The following is a 21,929-nucleotide window of genomic DNA, read 5'->3' as shown; positions in this document are numbered from 1 at the left end:
ATGGACAGGTTTACACTCTGCATTATCATTGCACGGTGTACATTCTCATTGTTCACCATGCATCTCAATAACATAAAGACACGACTATTATAAACACAAACGACAAAGATTTTCACTGATTTTTGTTTTTATTGACACAGAGATATAGTGTGAGGCATCCTTTGGTCTGCTATTACAAAAAAAAAAAGAAGAAAAATTGAGAGAAATAACTTCCTGATGATATAAAATAACTTGAAGATCAGATTTCACGACTTTGGTTTCACATAAGATAGCTGAGGTGGGTTTATGTTGAATGTATCTGTTATCTGTATCTGTTATTGTTGTGGGTTTTTTTTCAAGTTAAAACAACCTTAATTTGCACTCATGAAACATCAATGTAATTCTATTAATCGCTTACTATATAGTGATCACAAGAAGGCCCTGCAATGAAAGACTAAGGCCATCAGGCTACTTTAAAAGGATGGTATAATTTTGGTTGTGGTCCGAATAAAAGGTGGGACCCACCTTTAATTAGGATCATTTTATTTTGGGATATTTCAACCATTTCAAAACCAATGTTCATCAAATCACTTATAAGATATGAAAGATCATACAATTCTAAGAAAAATTCAAAGTTTATTTAATGAATATATCTTTTGAAATGACCCAGATATCCATAAACAAAGTGGTCCTAATAAAAGGTGGGACCAACCTTTTATTAGGACCAAAACCAAAACTATACCATCCCTTTAATACTATCTCACTACGTCACGTCCATTCTCCTAAATCTTTTATTACGTAAGTCTGGTACCAGGCCGACCATTGACTGCTTGACAGCTCAGGCATTCCATTAATTTTCTGTATTGCTGCCAACGTGATGGCGTAGGAGCTTTTCATCACAAAGGGCCACCACGTGGGATCATCACGCTGTCAGAATGGAGGCAACGAAGGAAACAATTACGTCACATGTCCAAACACCCACTCACAGCGGGGATGAATGAACGTCAGCACCTCCAATGCCGCGAGATGCTCTCAGCCATTTACTATGAATCCTTGCTGAGCCAAAATAACTTTGCAAGGTCTTGGCGTACAAGGCATAGTGCTTGATTGCAGTCGTAAAGGATCAACTGCTCTGCTGGAAGAATTAATGTACACATCAACACATAAATGCCGAGTATAAAGACAGGATATGTGTATATAGATGGATAGATCTAGATATAGGACTATACACATAGATGCATATCTTGCTATGCACAGTAAACAAGAAGAAATGGACGCTCCACATTTTTTTTTTTTATAAATTAATCACTTTTCTGTATATTTGTAACTTTTTATTATGACCATGTCCAAGTTGTTCAGTCAGTGCACGTAGTTGGTTGCTTTATCATCTCATACAGCAAGTACGAAGACCTCATTGCTACTGATATGTACAGTGTAAACGATAGTTCAGCTATCACATGCTCAGGGGCTATTGATGGGTACCCATGCAAAAGAAGGTACACTGCAGGTCAGGTTATAAATGTTAATATACATGTATGCACCATTCTAATGACTTGGAAAGTGAATAGGAAACAATGCATAGAATATTGTGTTTAGTGTAGAGTGTATTTTTTTGGGGCAGAACTTACCTTGACCTTTCAACTGCTTCCACAGAAAAACTGCGCTTCTCAGATGCTCACACTGCAACCATAGTGTGCACTATTTACTGCTAAGGAGTGATTGATGGGAACTCAGAAAAAGGTCACACCTCCCCATCTTGCTCTGAAATTCAAAATTGGAGAATCCGCAAAGCCCTCCTCGGGCATGTGAACGGATGATAATTCAACCTACTTGTAATCGCAATTGTAACTTCGGATTGCAATTACGTTTTTTGGGCGCTGTGAGAACAGTCTAAAAATAACGCTTTCAAAGGTAGCAAAAATCCTACTACAAGATCCATTTTTTGACATAAACACATGTCCACGATAAAAGGCTACACAGTACCACCTGTCCTTATCCCATTAATTACTAAAACAGTGGAATAGCATTTACAATCTGGGATCCTTTTTGCCTACTTGACCTCAAAGTTATCGTATACCATTGGGAGCAGTGATTTTTAAAAAGTTCGAGTTATCACATTTGATGCTTATGTGTAGGTCAGTTGTACCACAAAACATCCTACAGAATGTACCAAATAAAAAAATTTGCAATGAAGTTTAAAATATAAGGAGATATCACTATTTCTCTCAATAAACCATAACAGTAGATTGTTTATTCTAGAAACAATTTTATTATAGTAGTTCACATTATATAACAATACTTAACATTGATTATACTGATTACAATTTTTACACCGGTTGTTTCTGTCCTGAACTCACATTTTAGAACTATTCTGAAGTACTAAAGCTGGGTCTTTGTTTCACCTCCAAATGGCAAACTAATGGCTTTCATAAACCTATCTCAAACTTTAGATATAAACTTGACAATACGAACAGACTGAATCATACTGGATGGTGATTACTTGACAATACGAACAGACTGAATCATACTGGATGCTGATTTCTCACCTGAAAACATAACAATTACACAAGGCCAGAGTTTGTCTCAGCTGAGCGGTATTAGAAATTGACCACAATCATATGATTTTCCTGTGGAGCTTGACACCAACCCACCACCCCTTTCTTTTTCCCGTCATCACCCAATGGCAGCCAGGTGTGGTAGGGTCGAGAGAGCACAAAGTTTTGTTCAAGGATATGAAGTGAATGTGGTTTATACTCATCCAGGCAAGATCGTGGGTCCTACAACTGTAGGGTCAGCAGCCTACTGTGCATAATACGACATCAAGATGCACTGTCAACCTCAGCAATGGAAGGCAGCCTGATAATGGTAGAAATCAACAGTTATGTTTAAACAGAAGCTAATCATCAACGGCAGCTAATCCAAATCATTGATGATCATGATCTTGCCCCCTCTACCATGAAGCACGTTCACACAATACCTCATCTTAAAGATAGGAACTTTCGAGCAAGAGTCCTACTTGATGATAAAACCACAGAAATGGAAGAAAATACATTACAAGCAGCGCTAGCAATAGACCCGATCGGGGTACGACAATACTGTAGTGTACATCACGCTCTGGAGGTTGACCCAGAAGCTGAGGGGGAATAGGGTTCACAGAGACAATCATGCTAACTTGCGAGTTAACTTGATTATTGCATTTATGTAGGTGATGCTAAACTACAAGTGGGAACCCCTGGCTCATGGACAGAGTGTATACCTTGAGAAATCTTGGGGTTCTAATCATTGAAAAAAAAACCTTGATACCAAAGGTAAGTTTCATTTATAGACCGATCCAGCCTGGCAGCAAAGTCCGCCATTACAGCAGTGTCCCATGCGCGCACACGTACGGCGAATGCATAAAATGGCGACAGGCTCGCACCCACCACAATATACAACCTGTATATCATGCATTCAGCATGTACACGCGTGCGCAAATGAGACACTGCAGTTGATGGTGGGTGTTCTGCCAAGTTGGATCCTGCTATTGAATGAAAAACAGACTGTGTAAACATGATATTGAGACCACTATTTGCAGCAATAAATTAGTAAAACAGAGAGATACCTGGGGCTTTACATACACTGTATATGTGAACTGCGTGTGGGGTTGGAAAGAGTCAGTGACCCAATACCGAACAAAACAAAATGCGTCATAAAATTAAGTCCTGGTACATTGTACTAACTCTTGAATAATGGCCATTACAAACACCTGGTGGTTGGCTTTATCATCAAAGCTCAAAGTTCAAAGTTTCTAGAAGGCATTCACCTCAAACGTACATTAGGAATCTTCCTTTCAGTCATACTCGTGTCAAAAGGAGTTGAGTGCTCAGAAAATAAGTTGTTTTGAGTAAAAGGACCAGTCTCCATATTATGACAATGGGATCAGTACAATAATGTTAGAGACAGATCCGATTGTACCTCAATATGTAAATATGTGACATTTCATGCACATACGGATTTGTGACAAAGATGATATAAATGTACCATAAATGTACATCACTGTATTACAAAGAGGACTAGAGTTTTGTTTTGTTTTGTTTTTGGGCAAGTCCAAGCTATTTGATCACACAAGACTGAAAATTCAAAATGGGTCAATCTACCTAAACTTGGTATCATTTGAAAGCTAAGAAGTTAAAATACATGAATTTTAAAAAGAAAAAGTCAAAATCCTTCCGCATAACCAGCAATAAATTAACGAATCTGCATAAATTAAAATTTAGAGTAACGTGTGGGACATTCAAAAATTCTGCATTTTAAAATGTATTTTTTAATTTTTACAAGTTTTTATGAAAATAAGTATGGTGACCTTAAGTCTGACTAACAAGTTATCATGACTGTGATTTTCAGTTTCTCAACTGATTAAATATGCAAATGAGGGATGGGCCAAAATTAGCATGTCCCACGCATTACTTTTTTAGGTCATTATTTCTCATTTGCATAAAATTTAATGATTTGATTGACCTGAAACTTTCAAAAGACCAAATTCACAATGGACCTAATCATATCCAAGAGATAAAAAGTTAGTCTGATAAATCTCATACTTGCAATTTTCAATTAAATTTAGTAACGCGTAGGACATTTTAGTAACGCGTGGGACGATTTGTGTACAAGTCAATGGAAGTGTACTAAATTTTAGTCTTCTATGGGAAATGTGTACATTATTGAGGGTTTTTTTTGTAATTTTCTGAATTCTGACTTGAAATTTGGTAAAAAGTTCCACTTTGGATAAATAATTCACAAAAGATCATTACATGCTATTTTCAAGGTCACATTCAAAGTCAAATGTCAAAAAATAAAGGATAACACAGGTATTTCATATTTTTTATTATATCTATTGTTCTGGTGGGTCTAAATCATTTGAATATGCAAGAATTTATTAGAAATACATCTGTTTAGATAATAAGTACCCCATATTAAAGTTTTTCTGAGCAAATGTGCAATTCACATCACAATATTCATAGTGACAAAAATGTCCCACGCGTTACTATACCTATCTTTCTATAATTGACCTTGAGAGAAAACAGTTTCATGATTTTTTCTGAAATGTTTTGTTTCAGGTACAGTAATTGTTGTAGGAAAAGATGTTTGTAATGATTTTATAGTATACCAAGTATTTTCACAATAATTGAGATAAAAGTAATAGAAGAAAAAAAGGATAATTTTTGTGGTCCCACGCGTTACTGGAGAATAAATTTGCATAAATTAAATACTGAACGCGTGATTCTCATTATTTCTATTGTTTTGAATGAAGATACCTACTAGCTATCAAAAGCAACCCAACATATGAAGTTTCAATCTTAACAGTGCAATATAGGGCTAAATCTTCTTGTGATGTCCCACAAGTTACTGGTGCAAAATAGCTTGGACTTGCCCTTTTCAGGTATTTTTATTTGTGCAGGAAGACAATTAAAAGTTAAAGTCTGCATCATTTGCTATAGATGACCATGTGAACTTTAAAAACTGTTATATGGGAACATGAGATCAATATCTATTATCTTAGCATTCATTTATGATTGTAATATCATGACATCAAAAAACAATTTTTCTGCATGTACTCTACAAATTCATGAACACTTGCATCCGCATTTAAGAACACAGCAAAATGAGAGCATAATGTACACTCAAATTTCTCCTGCACTCAAGAAATTCACACAGGCTTCTACAATGAAAAAAGTGGGGGGAAAAAGCAATCTTACATGGACCAAGAACAGGAGCGACCCATTGCAAAACATCATAATATCACGAAATAGACACGTTACAATGTATGGCATTAAATGAAACTTGTAAAGAGCCTCTCATACAAGTGTATGCTATCCATCTCCTGTTAAACAGACTTACAGTTTGATTTATTTGCGTGGATCAGCATATTGTGTGTATGTGGGTGGGAGTGTGTTTCAATACACATGAAAGTAATTCTGGTTCTAAATGTCAGGTAGTGCAAATCTGCATTGAAACCCAAGTACTACTAACTAGATAAATGTTTGGGGAAGTGAAAACAATGGAAAAGGTCAATTCCAAGGTTGGGAATGCATTGTGTTCCCCAGCATTGACCTGCCAGGTGACCCAGGCTGCATCGTGTTTCAATTCAAGTTTCAACAAGTAAATGGAGGCAAATCAAGGGAGGAGGCAAGAACTGGGAGTCTTCACTACATGCAATGTATATAGGATAAGTGGCTTACCACAGTAGTCTTGTATCATGACCCGTAGGCTGGCAAACTTGTGTTTTATATTGCCTATTAAAAGTGTGTAGTCTACAACTTTCATAAAATTCTCAATGAACAAACTGTCAAAATTGTGAAAAACTCCAAAATACTTCAAATCAAAGGCTAATGCTGAAGTCAAAGTACTATGACTAGAAGTATTTTATGTACCACATGCTGGGTTCTAGCCCTAACAAGAGTGTTTGATTTAAAATTATATGATAGGACAATTAAGTACAAGTAACAACTGTGGACAAGTGAGTACTCCACTTTTGTAGGAATGAACAGCATATGAATATGATCAACTCACAGATATTCCTACATACAGAAGAGGATTGAGACACACAAAAAAGGCATCTACATGTACGTCATAGCAAAGAAAACAAGGAATGTGACTTCCTCATAAGGATGCATTCATAATTACGTTTCAACCATGTACCGCCCAAGAAAACATATTCCACCTGTTTACTTTAGATCTATCAAGGGAGATTTAGGAAATGTATCTTCCATTTATCTACACGAGGAAATTTCACATTGCTGAGTTGTTGTATATATCCAGAACAGACAAACTACACTGGATAAATTATAAAGTCCTAGATAATATTTGGTCAAAATCTGAGGGGAGAACTGCATGCATCTACACAGAAATTATATGATTCATGGAAGTTTGGATTAACTTCAAAATGACAGTATACTGTAACGCAAGATATTTTTGCGGCATGAAATTTGTCGCGGCGTGAAAATTTTCTGAATTGCCACTGGTGTTCAATGCATACAGTGAAGACGAAAACTCTTGCATGCATTTTCATTCGCAAATCTTGGCTTTTGCAAAATTTGCAAAATTAAAGTGCACAGGTACATTTCTGGTTTTAAGTATACAGCTAAAATGCCATTTGTTGCACTGTGACCCTTAATATGGCTTTTCAACAAATCATTTGAAAGATGAATGCTTCCCTCTTTCGACTATTCTGGCAATATTTACACAACTTGGTACAAATTTATTCACATAATGTAACCACTGAAACATGTCATTCAGACGTTTGGTACATTTATGAAATAACAATACCTGATCTGCAGAGATTGGTGTTTTCATATTCACTGGACATCAGAAAACAATCAGGGCTGAATGTGAACTCAGCAGAACCAACAACAGTCCATGCTGGCATCAATGACACAAGAGAAGGGTACAGAATGGGGCTCAACTTTGAACCCTGGCTTCCAACAATGTTCCAAGCAGGGTGGAAGTACGAAATTGACACAATGGGGTGGGCACTTCCTCACTCAAATGCCACCCCACCCTAAAACCGTTTTCGTTCGGCACCACCAGCGAACCTAAACAACACCACATGTGGATATCAGTAGAGGTATTGATGTTAATCACAGATCTATGTATCACATATGCCAGAAAATCTATGACAATGGTGTGAACTTTTAGTCAAGGTGAACCAGTGATCAAACAATACAAACATTTTGACAGTCACACACCTTTATTTTTGTATCTAGGTGTCTATGTGTATTATGTGTCCAGCACTGAGTGGATCAAAGAATGAAAGTTGGCAGAAAAAAAAAAAAAGGGCCTCTGACCGTAGATAATGAATTATGTTGTACTTATCTATAGCAACTCACAGATACCGGTACTGCCTAGATAATAAATTATGTTGTACTTATCTATAGCAACTCACTGATACTGCCTATCATGCAAAGATAAAATTATTGATATAAAGGTCATACATAGTGCAGTCAGTCACTTCATCTGTCAGAGATCTCTTGTATTTTTTTTTTTTTTTTATCGCTGGATTCCTCTTTTCTCTTTTACTTTTTCCTGCACATTCTAATACCTAATTTTCATACATTACAAGAAAGAACAATAATCATAGCTAATCGCATCAGAGCAACATGAAATCAGTCCATTAAAAAAAACAGTGCCATAAACTCTTTTGATGATAGGAACAATTACTACATAATGATAAAAACTTTGTACTATACAATTGTAGCTCATAAATTTCATTTCTGTGCTACTCTAACACACCATAACAAACTCCCCAAAAAAGAATGCATCTTTTGACTACTATTGGTCATTCTTATAAAAACACATTTTGAGATGAAGGAGAGAGAGAAGGAGAGAGAGAGACCTGGGGGTATAAAACTCCACCTATTGCATTTTGAATTCATGGCACTCCACCTGAGGCAGACTAAACTTAATAAAGTCTTGTAGATCTATACCAATATTGCTGCAGACCCCCTGGGCAATATCCTCAAAATTATTTGGATCCCATCCTACACACAGCCCTCCTGAAGGACACCTTCATCATAAATTTGTACCAAATATGTCCCCTACCCCCCCCCCCCCACCCCCCACCCCCCCAACCCCATTGATGATTCATGTCAAGTTTGGTTCAATATTCAGCCTCGGTTTTCAAGATGATAAAAATGTTAAGTTTATGCACAAGGCACAGCATGTATACACACAACGATCACAATAGCTCACTTGAGCTATTCAGCTCAGATGAGCTGGAATATTCCGTTTGGCTTGCTGCACAAGATTGATAAATTCTGTATAAGATTCTGTTCAGTGTTATTCTAATCTAATTGGATACCAGAAAAAAAATATCATAACTTGCATAGACTACTTTATCTTCCTAGCTGATTCAAGGACTAGCAACTGTCACAGTGTCAGAATTACATTGTAAGTCAAAGTGGCAACTTTTCAAATATCACAATATATTTCTCTGTCAGTGTGAATTATTTCACTGAAATGGTATCAGCAGAAATATGTAAACAGAGTGGCATTGAAATATATATCAAATTGCTTTAGCTTACTGATAAATAACACACATTTTGATTATTCACATGTAAAATCAGAATAAACTATTGATAACAGTTTTTGGAAAAGGGCATTAGTTTATATAATTTGTAGTAGTATGTAGCAAGAAGCAGTTAGATGCTTTTGTAAAGCTACTATTTAGACAATGTGATACTCTATGAAGGTGAATAAAACATGTATTAGCCCTTAGAGTTCTCCTTTAATAGAAAAATAGTAAACCTGATGGAGTTAATAGGTTTTGAAGTGTTTTTTTTATCATTTTTTTTTTAATGAAAATATGTTTACTCTACATTGTAACAATAAGGTTATGATTTGTTCATTTTTTGTTGTTGTGCTTAGGGAGGATTTCTTTTGTCTTTATTACTGTAGATGCTTTTTCTTCTTTATAACCATCTTTTTATTTTTATTTATTTTTATTTTTTTTACGATGGATGCGGATGTTCCCTCTGCCTGTGGATACAATAGAGCTCCGTAGTCTGGCAATTACAATGCATGCATAGAATACAATTCATGATTCCTTGCAAGCGCACAATGAAACTCACAGCCCTCCCACACTTTTCCACTGTTGTGGCTGATATCATCATTCGGCCAGGGTGTGGCTACATTGATGGTACGAGTCAAGGAATCACGTCATAGCCAATTTCTGATCAACCAATGAATGGTACAGTATGACACCAAACAATTTTTTTACCGGCCATATAGGCCCTACGTGTTTTTGGAGCCAACTGGAACCATCAGACACCACTTACTGAAAAACAAAAATGATGATGATGTATTGTCATATTTCTTTTTGAGGGAAGTATTAACATTTAAATGGTTTAGAGTTCAAGTGTCAATGGGATTGCAATCAGAGAGATCATTGAAGAGCAGAGTGTACTTATGTAAATGAATAATCACTTATAGATGACAGAGTGTTTGCTAACATTAATAAAGTGACTAGATTAACATGACTCGAAAGTCCACAAAAATGTGAAGACAAATACAATATATGTAGAACTTGTTAATTACCACAGAAGTCTAATCTAAACTATGACAGGGTTTGTATGTCACTTTGACATAAAATGTCAGTTTGGGAAAGAATTAGAAATTCAGCCGACATTGAAGTTATACTTTCAGGGAGCTCTGTAACTACACAGATTATCTACAACGTCTATCTATTTTTTTTTTTCATACATACATATTGTAGTGTACCATGGCAGTTTTGATTTATTTCACACCATAGACCACCATCTACTTTGTACATTGTACAGTATACACCAGTCTTGCTGTTTCTTCTTTTACCATTCACTTCCATGTAATTACTGACGTCTACACACAGGATGTTTGGAGACACTGAAACGTGCCAGTAGGCAGTGTTCTATTAATCATGCAAACAATGTATTGATTTCCATTGAAGTCTCTCACTCAAACCAGATGAACAAAGCCACCAACCCCAATGTAACTGTCCCGACGTGACCTAAACTATGATGTACAATTGTACACAGACACATGCAGGTACTATTGATACACTGTACATCATACCATGCAGTTTTTCACTTTATACATGATTTAGAGGGTCATAAAAATGATGGTTACCATGCTTTGACAGAAGCAACCTCAAACTTGAACTGACAATACAGTAACCAAATGCAAGTGGGCAAGGTGCCAGGTTTGTGATGCCCCAAACTGACCTGCATGGGTAATGTTCTGCCGCGTTTCCCCACCATGCACTGCTTGCAAGTCAGGCTCTCCGAGTTCTCCCTCTCCCCCAGCGCTGGACGCATTTCGCTCTCGTCACTTTCGGGACAGCCCTGCCTTCCCATCGCAGATTCTTCTCCTGTGCGAGTACCATCCAATTCCAAGCGATTCAAACTGTATCCTTCCACATGCCGATTGCCACTACTAGAGGTGGTGCATATAGCATCTGTGAGACCAAGCATTCGGCTGTTTTGTTGTGGTTCCATGAACTACTACCAACAATGCTCTACCCATACACCAGCCTTACGCAATCCCACGTTCGAATAACAACAAAACGGCCTTCCTGTAAGTCAACTTCAGTTCAGGACGCACCGATAAGGAGACGAATTCAACCAAATGTGATCGTGAATGGGGTCTGCAGTATCTGCAGTAACAATGCGGGGATATTGCATCACACTGCTGGTAGGAAAATCAGCTGCTCCATGAAAGCAATGCATATGCATGAATTCACACAAACACACTAACACACTCAAACACACACCTCTACAGGCTATGGCTGATCAGGCTGATGCAACATCCTTCTTGTGGATGTATGGCTACATTGATCCGGTGCTTCATACATAATGTCTTCATGTGTGTGTGTGTGTGTGTTCGGGATCCTGAGGCAAGAGAGCAAGCACCCTTTTCCACACCTGATTGGTTGCTTGATGGAGGCAGGACGGGGGTGTGTCCTCATAAATATTCAACATGTATCATTTTATGATTATCCTAGTCTTCACTCCAAGCCAGTGTGATTCTCTCATCGTGTATAGAATTTTTATTTCAATTTAAAGGGAAGATAAACCCCAAGAACAATGTGGATTGAGTGAAAGCAGCAACATTAGTAGAACACATCAGTGAAAGTTTGAAGAAAATCGGACAATCGATGCAAAAGTTATGAATTTTTAAAGTTTTGGTGTTGGAACCGCTGGATGAGGAGACTACTAGAGGTTATGACGTATGAGTGGACTACAATATCAAGAAAATATAAAGAAAATACTACAAAAATCCATTTTTCATGAAAATTACAAATTCCATCAACTTGATATTGACATATGTTAAGGGTAGCAATTATTCCCCCTGCTTTCTGAAAGCGGTTGGTCCACTGCTCTTTCATAATTCCAGAAAAGTGAATTTTTGTTGAATATCCTTTATATTTTCTTTGTATTGTTGTCCACTCATACGTCATATCCTCTAGTAGTCTCCTCATCCAGCGGTTCCAACACCAAAACTTTAAAACTTCATAACTTTTGCATCGATTGTCCGATTTTTCTCAAACTTTCACTGATGTGTTCTACTAATGTTGCTGCTTTCACTCAATCCACATTGCTCTTTGGGTTTACCTTCCCTTTAAGACTTTCAGGGAGATTTGGGCAGATTAAACGCAAAGCTATTCTGACTATGGGGTGTGACATGTACGCCTTTTCAAATGCTGAAAAAAGTGTGATCTGAAACTCATTTGAGCTAGAAGTAAATTTCTGCAGAGCTGATAAAGATATAGACAGATTCGTTTTGAAAGGGGCTGAAAACTTGGACCTAATGTACACATACCCAAAAGGGCAAAAGTACGCAACTACACTGCACATGGTATAAGTTAAAGGACAAGACCACCTCCATATACCTGTACATGTGAATTGAGAGAATGCAGCAATATCAATAGTTCTAACACATCACTGAAAGTTTGCGGGAAATCAGACAATCCATTCAAAATGTATGATTTTTTGAAGTTTCAGTGCCGCCATCACTGGATGAGAAGATTACTACAGCTTGTAATGTCACATGTGTAGAATGATATATTAAAAGGGAGTATGAAGAAAATTTAGCATATTTTTCACTTTTCTCGCGTTATAAAAGAGCACTTGACTTGGCTCTTTTAGAACATCGGTGGAATAATATGACCCTTTGATATGTCAGTGACAAGTCAATAGATTGAGTACTTTTTCCAATAAAATAAAATTTAGTAAAATTCTCTTCATATTTTCATATCATTCTATGCATAATTTTCATAGTTATCATTATCATATACCAATACTTATTATCAATATCATCTTTGTTATTATAATTATTTTATTTACACTTTGATATGTTTGATAACTTGCATTTGTTGGTTGACTCTCACTTTCATTTTGTTGCCTCTTCTTGGTACATTGTACACCAGGTTAGGGCTCGCTACTTGCTCAGCCCCCCTCCCCCCCCCCCCCCCTTCCCTTGCTGTTGCTATTTCACTCTTTTCCTTTCTTCTTTATTCCTCTGTATTTCCTTATCTTGTTTGATGTTGCCTCCCTATTCATCCTTATCCTTCAAAGGTTGCCCCCCCCCCCCCCCCCCCATGGTCCATGTGATCATCACTGACCCTCCTAAGCCCTTTGTCTGTCCACCCTCCTATAATCCCGCTCCCTTTACCTGTTGGGCTCCTTGCCCATGACCTCCAACTCTCCCCTTTTGTTTTCTTTGTTCTGTGTCCCCAGCCCTCCCCTGACTGTTCTTGTTGTGTGTACATGTCCTTACAAATATATGTGATTGTTTTCCCTGCCTGTTTGTCATTTTGCCTCTGACGAATATTCTGCTAGGATCGAAAGGTCAGGTCCCTTCTGACTTCATTCTACACATATGATTCCTAAACTATATGTCTTCTCATCCAGCAGTGACTGTGCAGAAACTTCAAAAATTCATGACTTTTGAACGGATTGTCCGATTTCCTCAAGCGTTTACTGATGTGTTCTAGTAATATTGCTTCATTCATTCAATCCACAAGTATACATTGTATGAAGGTGAACTTGTCCTTTAACCTCTGCTCCTCGGGTCAAACAGTGCAATGGAACTGCCTTCCTCTCGACCTGACTTGTGATGGAGATGAAAAACAACAGCAAAAACAACAACTTGAGAAATGCAATCTGAAAGGCCTTTGCAAACATGTTTTGATAGTGGGTATTGAAACATGTTTTGATGACGGTGGGTACTAACCCATATCGGGCCAACTCCAATGCACTTGTGTAAACAAACACCGCAGTGGCGCAGCACCGTTTGCGCACACACGCCGACAGGCAGACAACTCTCCAAACAATCGCTCTTCATTAGCCGGCAATGAACAAAACATAGTAAAGTTATAGGTCATTTGAAAGAATATAAAATTCCCTTTAAAATTGTATATGACATGTTGCCATTTGATTCACAGTGCAGTCATAGTACTCAGCAGAAGTGAAGTACTGTCATCCAAAAATTACGAAATCAATTTGTTTGTTTGCTTTCATTCATGGACTAAAAACAGCAAATGTCGTAATTTTACACATCCAGTACCGAAAATGAAATGATGAGAGTGTCAGCTTCCTGGACATATAAATATCATGACCATTGATACAATAATCACAGATTTATGTTTATATTTATGACGATGAAGCCATTGCGAGTGCACGGGAAATCGATAGTATAATGTGTGCATCCTATAGTTTGTTGAAGCGAAACTCGTAATGATAGATAGACTTCTACAGCTTGTCAGTTTCAACTGAATTATACAATTGTTGTACATATATGTAGATGTACATGTGGGACTATTATCACAGTCGAATCATCGCCCGGCAAGTGTCCAAACGTCCTCAAAAAATGCGGCAGATAATCCAAAATCGAGCATTCTGTACAGCTGTAGATAGTACCCACTGATGCTTCATGGTTTTCGCGTTTTTTCATGTGTACAAACACACATTTTTCTTGATGATTTTTACGATATTGTTGGGGTTTTACTGACAAATCCTTCTTGAATTATCGCAGACAGTGTAGCAAAGCATTCTGGGATATGCTGTCAAAGGTTAGAAGGTGAAAGAACTTTGGAATGACGCCATTTATATGTCATTTCTTTCACTACAGGATATTCCGTATATGGCCCCTGCGGCGTACATGTATGGCCCGATATGGGTTAAAACATGTTTACAACATGGGGAAGATGATACAGACAGCCCTAGTATTGTATACAACATATATTTCGCGAGTCTAAATTTTCACGAATCGGGAATTCCTAACGATTTCGCGAGTGGTTAACTTCGCGATCGTGGAGTCCTGTTCTGAATGAAGAAATGTACATGCGTACGTCACATCCACATCAGGATCAGAGTCAATATTTTCGTGTGTCTTTAATTTCGCGAATAGCACCTGACCGGCGAAATTCACGAAAATAAAAACCTTACAAAATATTCAGCGTATACAGTAACTGATCAGGGAAAGCTTGAACTTACCAAGCTAATCTCACAAGTAAGGAAAGTAAATAATGTGAAATTATGAAAATCCTCTGGAATGCCCCTTTAAAGGGGATGGGTAGTAACTGATCAGTGGGAATCTGGGAATGCTGGAGGGATTGTTCCAATCCTTGTGGGATTCACCACCTCCCTGATTTAAGACTACATTATTGTTGTGTGAAAATTATTTGCTTCAGGATGGTCTTGTATTCAAGTAATGTGCAGAACTTTCAATGTTTCCAGGTTAGCATGCCTGTACAGTGTCGGGGTGATCATTAACGGGCTGTTAACGATCGCCCCGACAGCATTAATAACAATGGGGGGGGGGGGGGAACAAGCCAAATCTCCTATGTGTACAATGTACTGTACGAGCTGAAATTTTCGTGGTGGTTTTATTTTCGCGAATTTCGTGAATCGCCTTTGAACCGCAAAAATAACAACACACGAAAATAACAACACGCGTACAAGTAAGTTCAGTTGGACCCTCGCAACCGCGAAATTAACAACACGTGAAAATGTCTCCCAAGTAGCAATTCGCGAAATATCTGTACGCGAAAATTTCAGCTCGTACAGTATTGTATCTCATGTTCAGTGAATAGCAAATCAAGAACACTGGTGCAATGTTAGTACAGTATTCATCGCATAATCGGGACAGGTTGGGAGTAGCAAACACGGCCCCTTTAAGCGAGGTGCCCGATTTCGCGATGAGCACTCACCATACACTAATGGCATACAACATGTACATGTAGTGCACACACACACACACACACACACACACACGCATGCATACTGACGTACTGTACATGTACATGAATACACAACCACGCTACCCCTCGGCGCGACCCTCTAGCTCTCCCTGCATTCTCGCAGTGTTGTAGAGTAATCGCAACTGGTTCTTCTTCTGTCACCTCTCTTCGAACACAAGATATGTGGATGAAAAGCTAGCACTTTCTTAAACATTTGTAGAATTCTTGGACACGTAGGGCGTTCTGTATAAATACATATCCACAACCATGGGAAATGATTACCCAGAACTGATGTGGGAACGTCAATGAAAAGTCCTTCAATCATTCAGTCATCACGGCTTGATTGTTTACTTGCCGCGATCACTGCACTGTACATTGTACATGTGTTGTCAATATGTAGCGATCTAGCTCGCCATATATACACATGTACAGAAAAGCGAAGGCGGGCAGTGAGCTGAAATGTACGTGTACTGGATGGATGGAAGTCAAAACACACCAGTCCGAAGCTTGCTTTGTAAGTTCGATGTAAACAGCAACTGACTAGGGAATCTTTGAAATATTGTTGTGGTATTTTGGTAGATTTTTTGTGTAAAATATCAACAAAATCAAAGATCGCTTGAAGAAAAATTGTCCCGTTTATCAGAGGTCCCCGCCCGATTATCCAGTGAAAATAACGTGCATTGGAAATGTTTCTGGGAAGCGTACACGGTTGTATGTCGTTTAAGCGAGGTTCCCGATTATCAGATGCCCGATTATGCGATGAATACTGTACTACAGTGTATAGATATAGGTCAACATGTACATTGTACAAGTGTCTGTGGTTTTGTGCATGACAAAGCAGATTACCCCCATCCCCCCCCCCCCCAAAAAAAAAAAAAAAAAAATCTCTAAATAACAGGCACAATAAAAAAAACAACAACGACGACGACTGCAGAGAGAGAGAGAAACCTCTGGCAATGTATTGTACCAGGTACCAAAATATTTGCATAACAACCATGCTGCATGCCAGTAAACTGGAGCATGAACCCTGGAGAAAAGCTTCATTCACATGGTATCATTGTGTCCACTCTGTACAAAATGTGAGCTACATTAGACATGGTCCTAATGGACTGTTGTAAATGCTAACACTGCTATTGATGCAAAAATGTGGGGAAAATATTATGGTTGCACCTTCAACATGATGTTTGATAAATCAGTACATGTGAAGTTATAACCTGTATCAAAGGGACTTGGTTTTAACCATTCCTGCTCATTTTGTTTTCCTACTACATATTCAGATTAGAATCATTATTTACATGTAGAACTTGCACTTCAAAAGCTGTAATTCTAGTGTAGAGACATTCTTGCAAGATGTTTTTTTTTTTTTTTTCATGATTTGACACTGACACTATCGTATCAATTTACATTGTATGTACTGGCCTGTTTGTAAGTTTTTTTTAATACAATTACAATCAGGTGGTGATACTTGTTAAATTCACTTGTTAAATTAAAATGCATGTTGTTAAATTCACAGCCAGGCAGTAAATACCAAAATTTGCAAAAATTAAACCCCAGAGAAAGTAACAGCTCTTAGAGTAAACTAGATTTAGTGGTAAATGGTGAATTTTAATACAAAAATAATGATAGTAATTGTTTGACAGCAAAATTTTCCCATATGTTCAGCTGTGATACATGTATTCCTCAGCATTTGGGGATTTTATCTTTTTTTTTAAACAGCAGAATTATCATTTCTTTCTAAATTGACCCACTACAATAATATCAAACCAGAGTTTCCAACATTTAAAGGCACTGTTTACCTTTGGGGGCAGTGATCTAAAAAAAAAATGTTGTTGAGTTATCACATTCAATGTAGGTCAGTTTGTGTCACAAAACATCCTACCATACATAAAATTTTTGCAATAAAGCTTAAAATATAAGGAGATATTAATATTTTTCTCAATAACCATAACTGTAGACAGTTTAGTGTAGAAACAATGTTATCATAACTACATGTACATGTACACTGTATTGTTCACATTTTGTACTGTATATTTTACAATACTCATTGATTATACAGATTATTGTTCACATTTTGTAGTGTATATTTGACAATACTTCGCATTGATTATACTGATTAACTTTTTTTACACTGGTTGTTTCTATCCCCAACTCACATTACAGAACTATTTTGAAGCACTAAAGCTGGGTTTTGATTTCATCTACAAATGGTAAACAATGCCTTTAAGAAAAATTGTATAATTGCGAAATATGTCTGGACAAGGGTGGAGAATGACATGCATCATAAAGAGAAAACACACACACACACACACACACACACACAATCAGTAAAAATATCATGTTACATTTGATTACAACAATGAAACTTCTCTGTGGTATTTGTTGCAGCAAAATCTGAAAAACTCCTGGTGTTGATCACTCTCTCTCTCTCTCTCTCTCATTTTATTTGTGCAGAAGTTTGACAAGTATGAATTGCAATGAAATAAACAACAGTTTGATTATAAAACAAGAACCAGATGAAGTCTATTCAAATTCACCAGAAGGGAGAGAGAGAGAGAAAAAAAAAACAACAACAAAACTTTGACAAGCTCATGATGTAACTTTAGTGTACTTGTACAAGTTTTAGCAACCTCAAAGCAATTTGCACCACATATACTGCAAATGGAAAATTCCACTGACACACCACTAAGATCTAACCAATCAGAGAGCTCCATTTAACACACCTCCTCATGGCACATTCTACCTACATGTGATCACAAAATGTGGGTTCATTTTCAGGGTCATTGTATTGCTATGACCACCAGCTGACACACAGACAACCTCAACACCAACTGTAGTGTGTACTTGTAATGTATACACATTATGTACATGTCTGAGACTAGTTACGAGTAGTCTGCTTGCATTCAGACCCATCCTTCCACACTCAGTACTCCATCTCTGTCAAAAACCCTTTAAAGGACAAGTTCACCTTCATAAACATAAGGATTATGAGAATGTAGCAGTATTAGTAGAACACATTATTGAAAGTTTGAGGAAAATCGGACAATCTGTTCAAACGTTATACATTTTTGAAGTTTTTGTGCTGTAACCGTTGGATGAGAAGACTACTAGTGTATGATGTCACATGCGTACAACAATATAAGGAAAATATACAGAGAATTTCACACAATTTTATCTTTTGAAAAAAGTACACATTCCCTTGACTCATTACCGACATATGTTATGGGTAATATCATTCCCCCTGCCTTTAGAAAGAGGTAAGTCAAGTGTCTTTTTATTATGCGAAAAAAAAAGTGAAATAATAATATGTTGAATTTTCTTTACATTTTCTTTATACTGTTGTACGCATATTACATCACAAGCTGTTGTAGTCTTATCATCCAGCGGTTCAAACACAAAAATTTTTAAAAATTCATAACTTTTGTATCAATTGTCCAATTTTCCTCAAACTTTCACTGATTCTAATATTGCTGCATTCTCTCAACCCTTATGATTATGAAGGTGAACTTGTCCTATTCATTGACTGGAGCTTTCTTCATCAAGTAGCACAGGTGGCTACAAACTAATTGCCAACAAATAGGGATTACCTAATCCCCCCAAACCCCTTTGTGTCACAATAGCCTTTTTGTTGGACTGAGATACCCTTACCAGCTACACTCTGCTGTACTAAGTAAGCTTGCCAACTTACATGTAAAAATCAAACCCGAAGAGAAATGTGGACTGAGTGAAAGCAGCAACATTAGTAGAACATAATAGATATCAGTGAAAGTTTGAGGAAAATTGGACAATCATTGCAAAATTTATGAATTTTTAAAGTTTTGGTGTTAGAACCGCTGGATGAGGAGACTACTAGAGGTTATGGTGTCATGTGTGGACAACAATATAAAAAAAAATGTACCTATTGTAAAGTGAATTCCACAAAAATTAATTTTTCATGAAAATTACACATTTTATCAACTAGATACTGACATACATGTATGTTAAGGGTAGCAACTACAATGTATTACCCCTGCTTTCTGAAAGCAGTTAGTCAAGTGCTCTTTCAGCATGCTAGAAAAGTGAATTTTTGTGGAATTTTCTCACATATTTTCATGATATTTCACACACATATATGCCATAACCTCTAGTAGTCTGAAAACTGGCATTCCTGGTTACTACAGCTACAAAATCATGACATAGAATGCAGAAATTATAGATTTTCTAATAGAGCAACCACTGGAATAGACTTATTGCAATTTACATGCATTTTAGTAACGTGTCTGTGTATGACAAACAATCTGCAGAGTTATGATTACCGCTATCCTCTATCTCCCCTTGCTGGTACTGGTAATCTTTTATACCACATAACCCTTGTAATGATCTTGACACTATCTAGCCCAGAAAACATTTATGACTCAATTGTAAATACTATACCTGCAGCCTAGTCATGAAAACAGCATTTATTATATACAATGTACATAATCTATCTTCCATGCCACCAGTAACATTTAAACCAAATAAAAATTGGAGTCAGTAAGGACTTCATGTATAATAGCAAACACCTCTCCTAAAAAGAGTTCATTGGGTCCCATCACTTGTGTGACATCCATTCATCGCTTACTCCTGTTTCGATCTCTTTGAAGCTTTAATATTACTTCTTCTTTTTTTTAATATTCCTAAGATCACTGTAAACGCTCAAAAGGCCAAATGCGGTCCCAAAAACGGATGGAGCATACTGCACATTCTTTATTCATTGCCCATCAGTTGGTGCTGCACCACAGCCACTTCTGAGGGGAACCTTTTGAATGGTTCACATTCATTAATCAATGATCTAACAATGTTCAGTACTAGCAGCTGCCTCCTGGGTTACACAATATGCGCCATGACAAGTGCACATCACCTCAAAGCTCTTTGTGTGCACAGCAGTGCTGTAATCATTGACCCCACTTAAATACAGTGCAGGGCTGGGCCGAGCGCCGGCTGAGCCCAGGCTGAGCCCAGCCTCAATTTTGGCCCCACAATTCTGTGGGTTTACAGTGGAGGGCTCGGCCCGGGCTTTTTGGTACTGCATTTAGCCTTTTGAGCGTTTACAGTGAAAAGAAGGCCAGGCTGAGCCTGAGATGAGCCTGGCTTTTCCACTCACTGTAAACGGGATCCAAAACACTTCCCAATGTAGTAAACCTACGTCTGAGTTTTATTTTGCCTATGAGACTAAACAGAAATGTATGTATGTGATATTCAAGGTGAAAATATCTACTGGTATACAGGGTTGCGGCTTACTTGTAGGGTGTTGTTCTACAGTATGAAGGACCTTTATTGCCATACTTTGGGGCCTTTATGGGGCCACAAAAAAACAACAACAAACAAACAAACTTTTAAACTGCACCTCTTGCACATACGCCTCAAGTTCGATGTACAAACTGTGTAATATCTGCCATTTAATTTGAATATCCCTAGAAATGAAATGAGTCACCCATTTTTACTCTGACTATACACTAATACAGGAACTTTGAGAGAAAGCAATGCCCTATTTCAAAGGATTACTTTACAAATTTAGAAAAGTGATGTTTGCTTGAGTCTCCTCACCTTCACTCCTCGAAGTATTGCCTTGCAGCGCTCTCTGATATCGCTAAAAGGACACTGGATAGCGAGCCGTAGCACATTGGCCAGAAAGCGGGTGGAGGCCACATTCTTGCTGGACGTCGTTCCAATGACCGCTCCACTGTCGCAGCCATCCGTCCTGCCGATTTGGACGCCGTCTCCCGTACCATTCGGCATGCCCTCCTCCTCCGACAGTTCCATTCCAACTTCCTCGATTTCCGACATCACTCGTGCCCGCTCGTTGGCATCCCGCGTTGCCAACCGGCTGAAGAGCCATCTCAGCTCCGTCACTGAATTTCTACTCTCGTCCATCATGCGCAGGATGGAGAGTACAACTGATTGGGCTTGCTTTCAGTCGAGCTCACTTGTCCCTCTCTTGATTCTTAATCTAAGGAGATGCATCTGATGTACGTCAGGGTTTCTGGTGGGCCTTGGAAGAAAAGATAGGAAAAGCACTGCATACAATACTTCGTATCTAAACACACTTTAATTGATTCAATAGCAATCTGCTGTTAAGAGACATGAAACTTCCCGATGGTGTCATGGAAATAACAATACGGTACTAAAAGAGACAGTTGTCACTCTGAAAAGTTATGATGCACAGTTTGAACTTCCTCTTTAGATA

The 21,929-nt window shown here is 37.8% G+C and overlaps 1 protein-coding gene across 1 annotated transcript in view; it reads right to left on the bottom strand.

Annotated features, from left to right (window-relative positions):
- Positions 1 to 21,728, bottom strand: part of LOC140242531 (sestrin-1-like) — a 76,431-nt gene extending 54,703 nt beyond the window's left edge. Inside the window, exon 1 of the mRNA XM_072322270.1 lies at positions 21,290 to 21,728. Within this exon, the coding sequence (XP_072178371.1) occupies positions 21,290 to 21,619 (330 nt within the window). The 5' untranslated portion in view covers positions 21,620 to 21,728. The remainder of the gene's footprint in view (positions 1 to 21,289) is intronic.
- Positions 21,729 to 21,929: the final 201 nt, after the last annotated feature.

The sequence above is a fragment of the Diadema setosum genome, chromosome 19 (genome assembly GCF_964275005.1).
Source record: "Diadema setosum chromosome 19, eeDiaSeto1, whole genome shotgun sequence".
Lineage (NCBI taxonomy): Eukaryota > Metazoa > Echinodermata > Echinoidea > Diadematoida > Diadematidae > Diadema > Diadema setosum.
The sequence above is the reverse complement of the archived record's forward strand: the minus strand, read 5'-3'. Positions and strand labels throughout refer to the sequence as shown.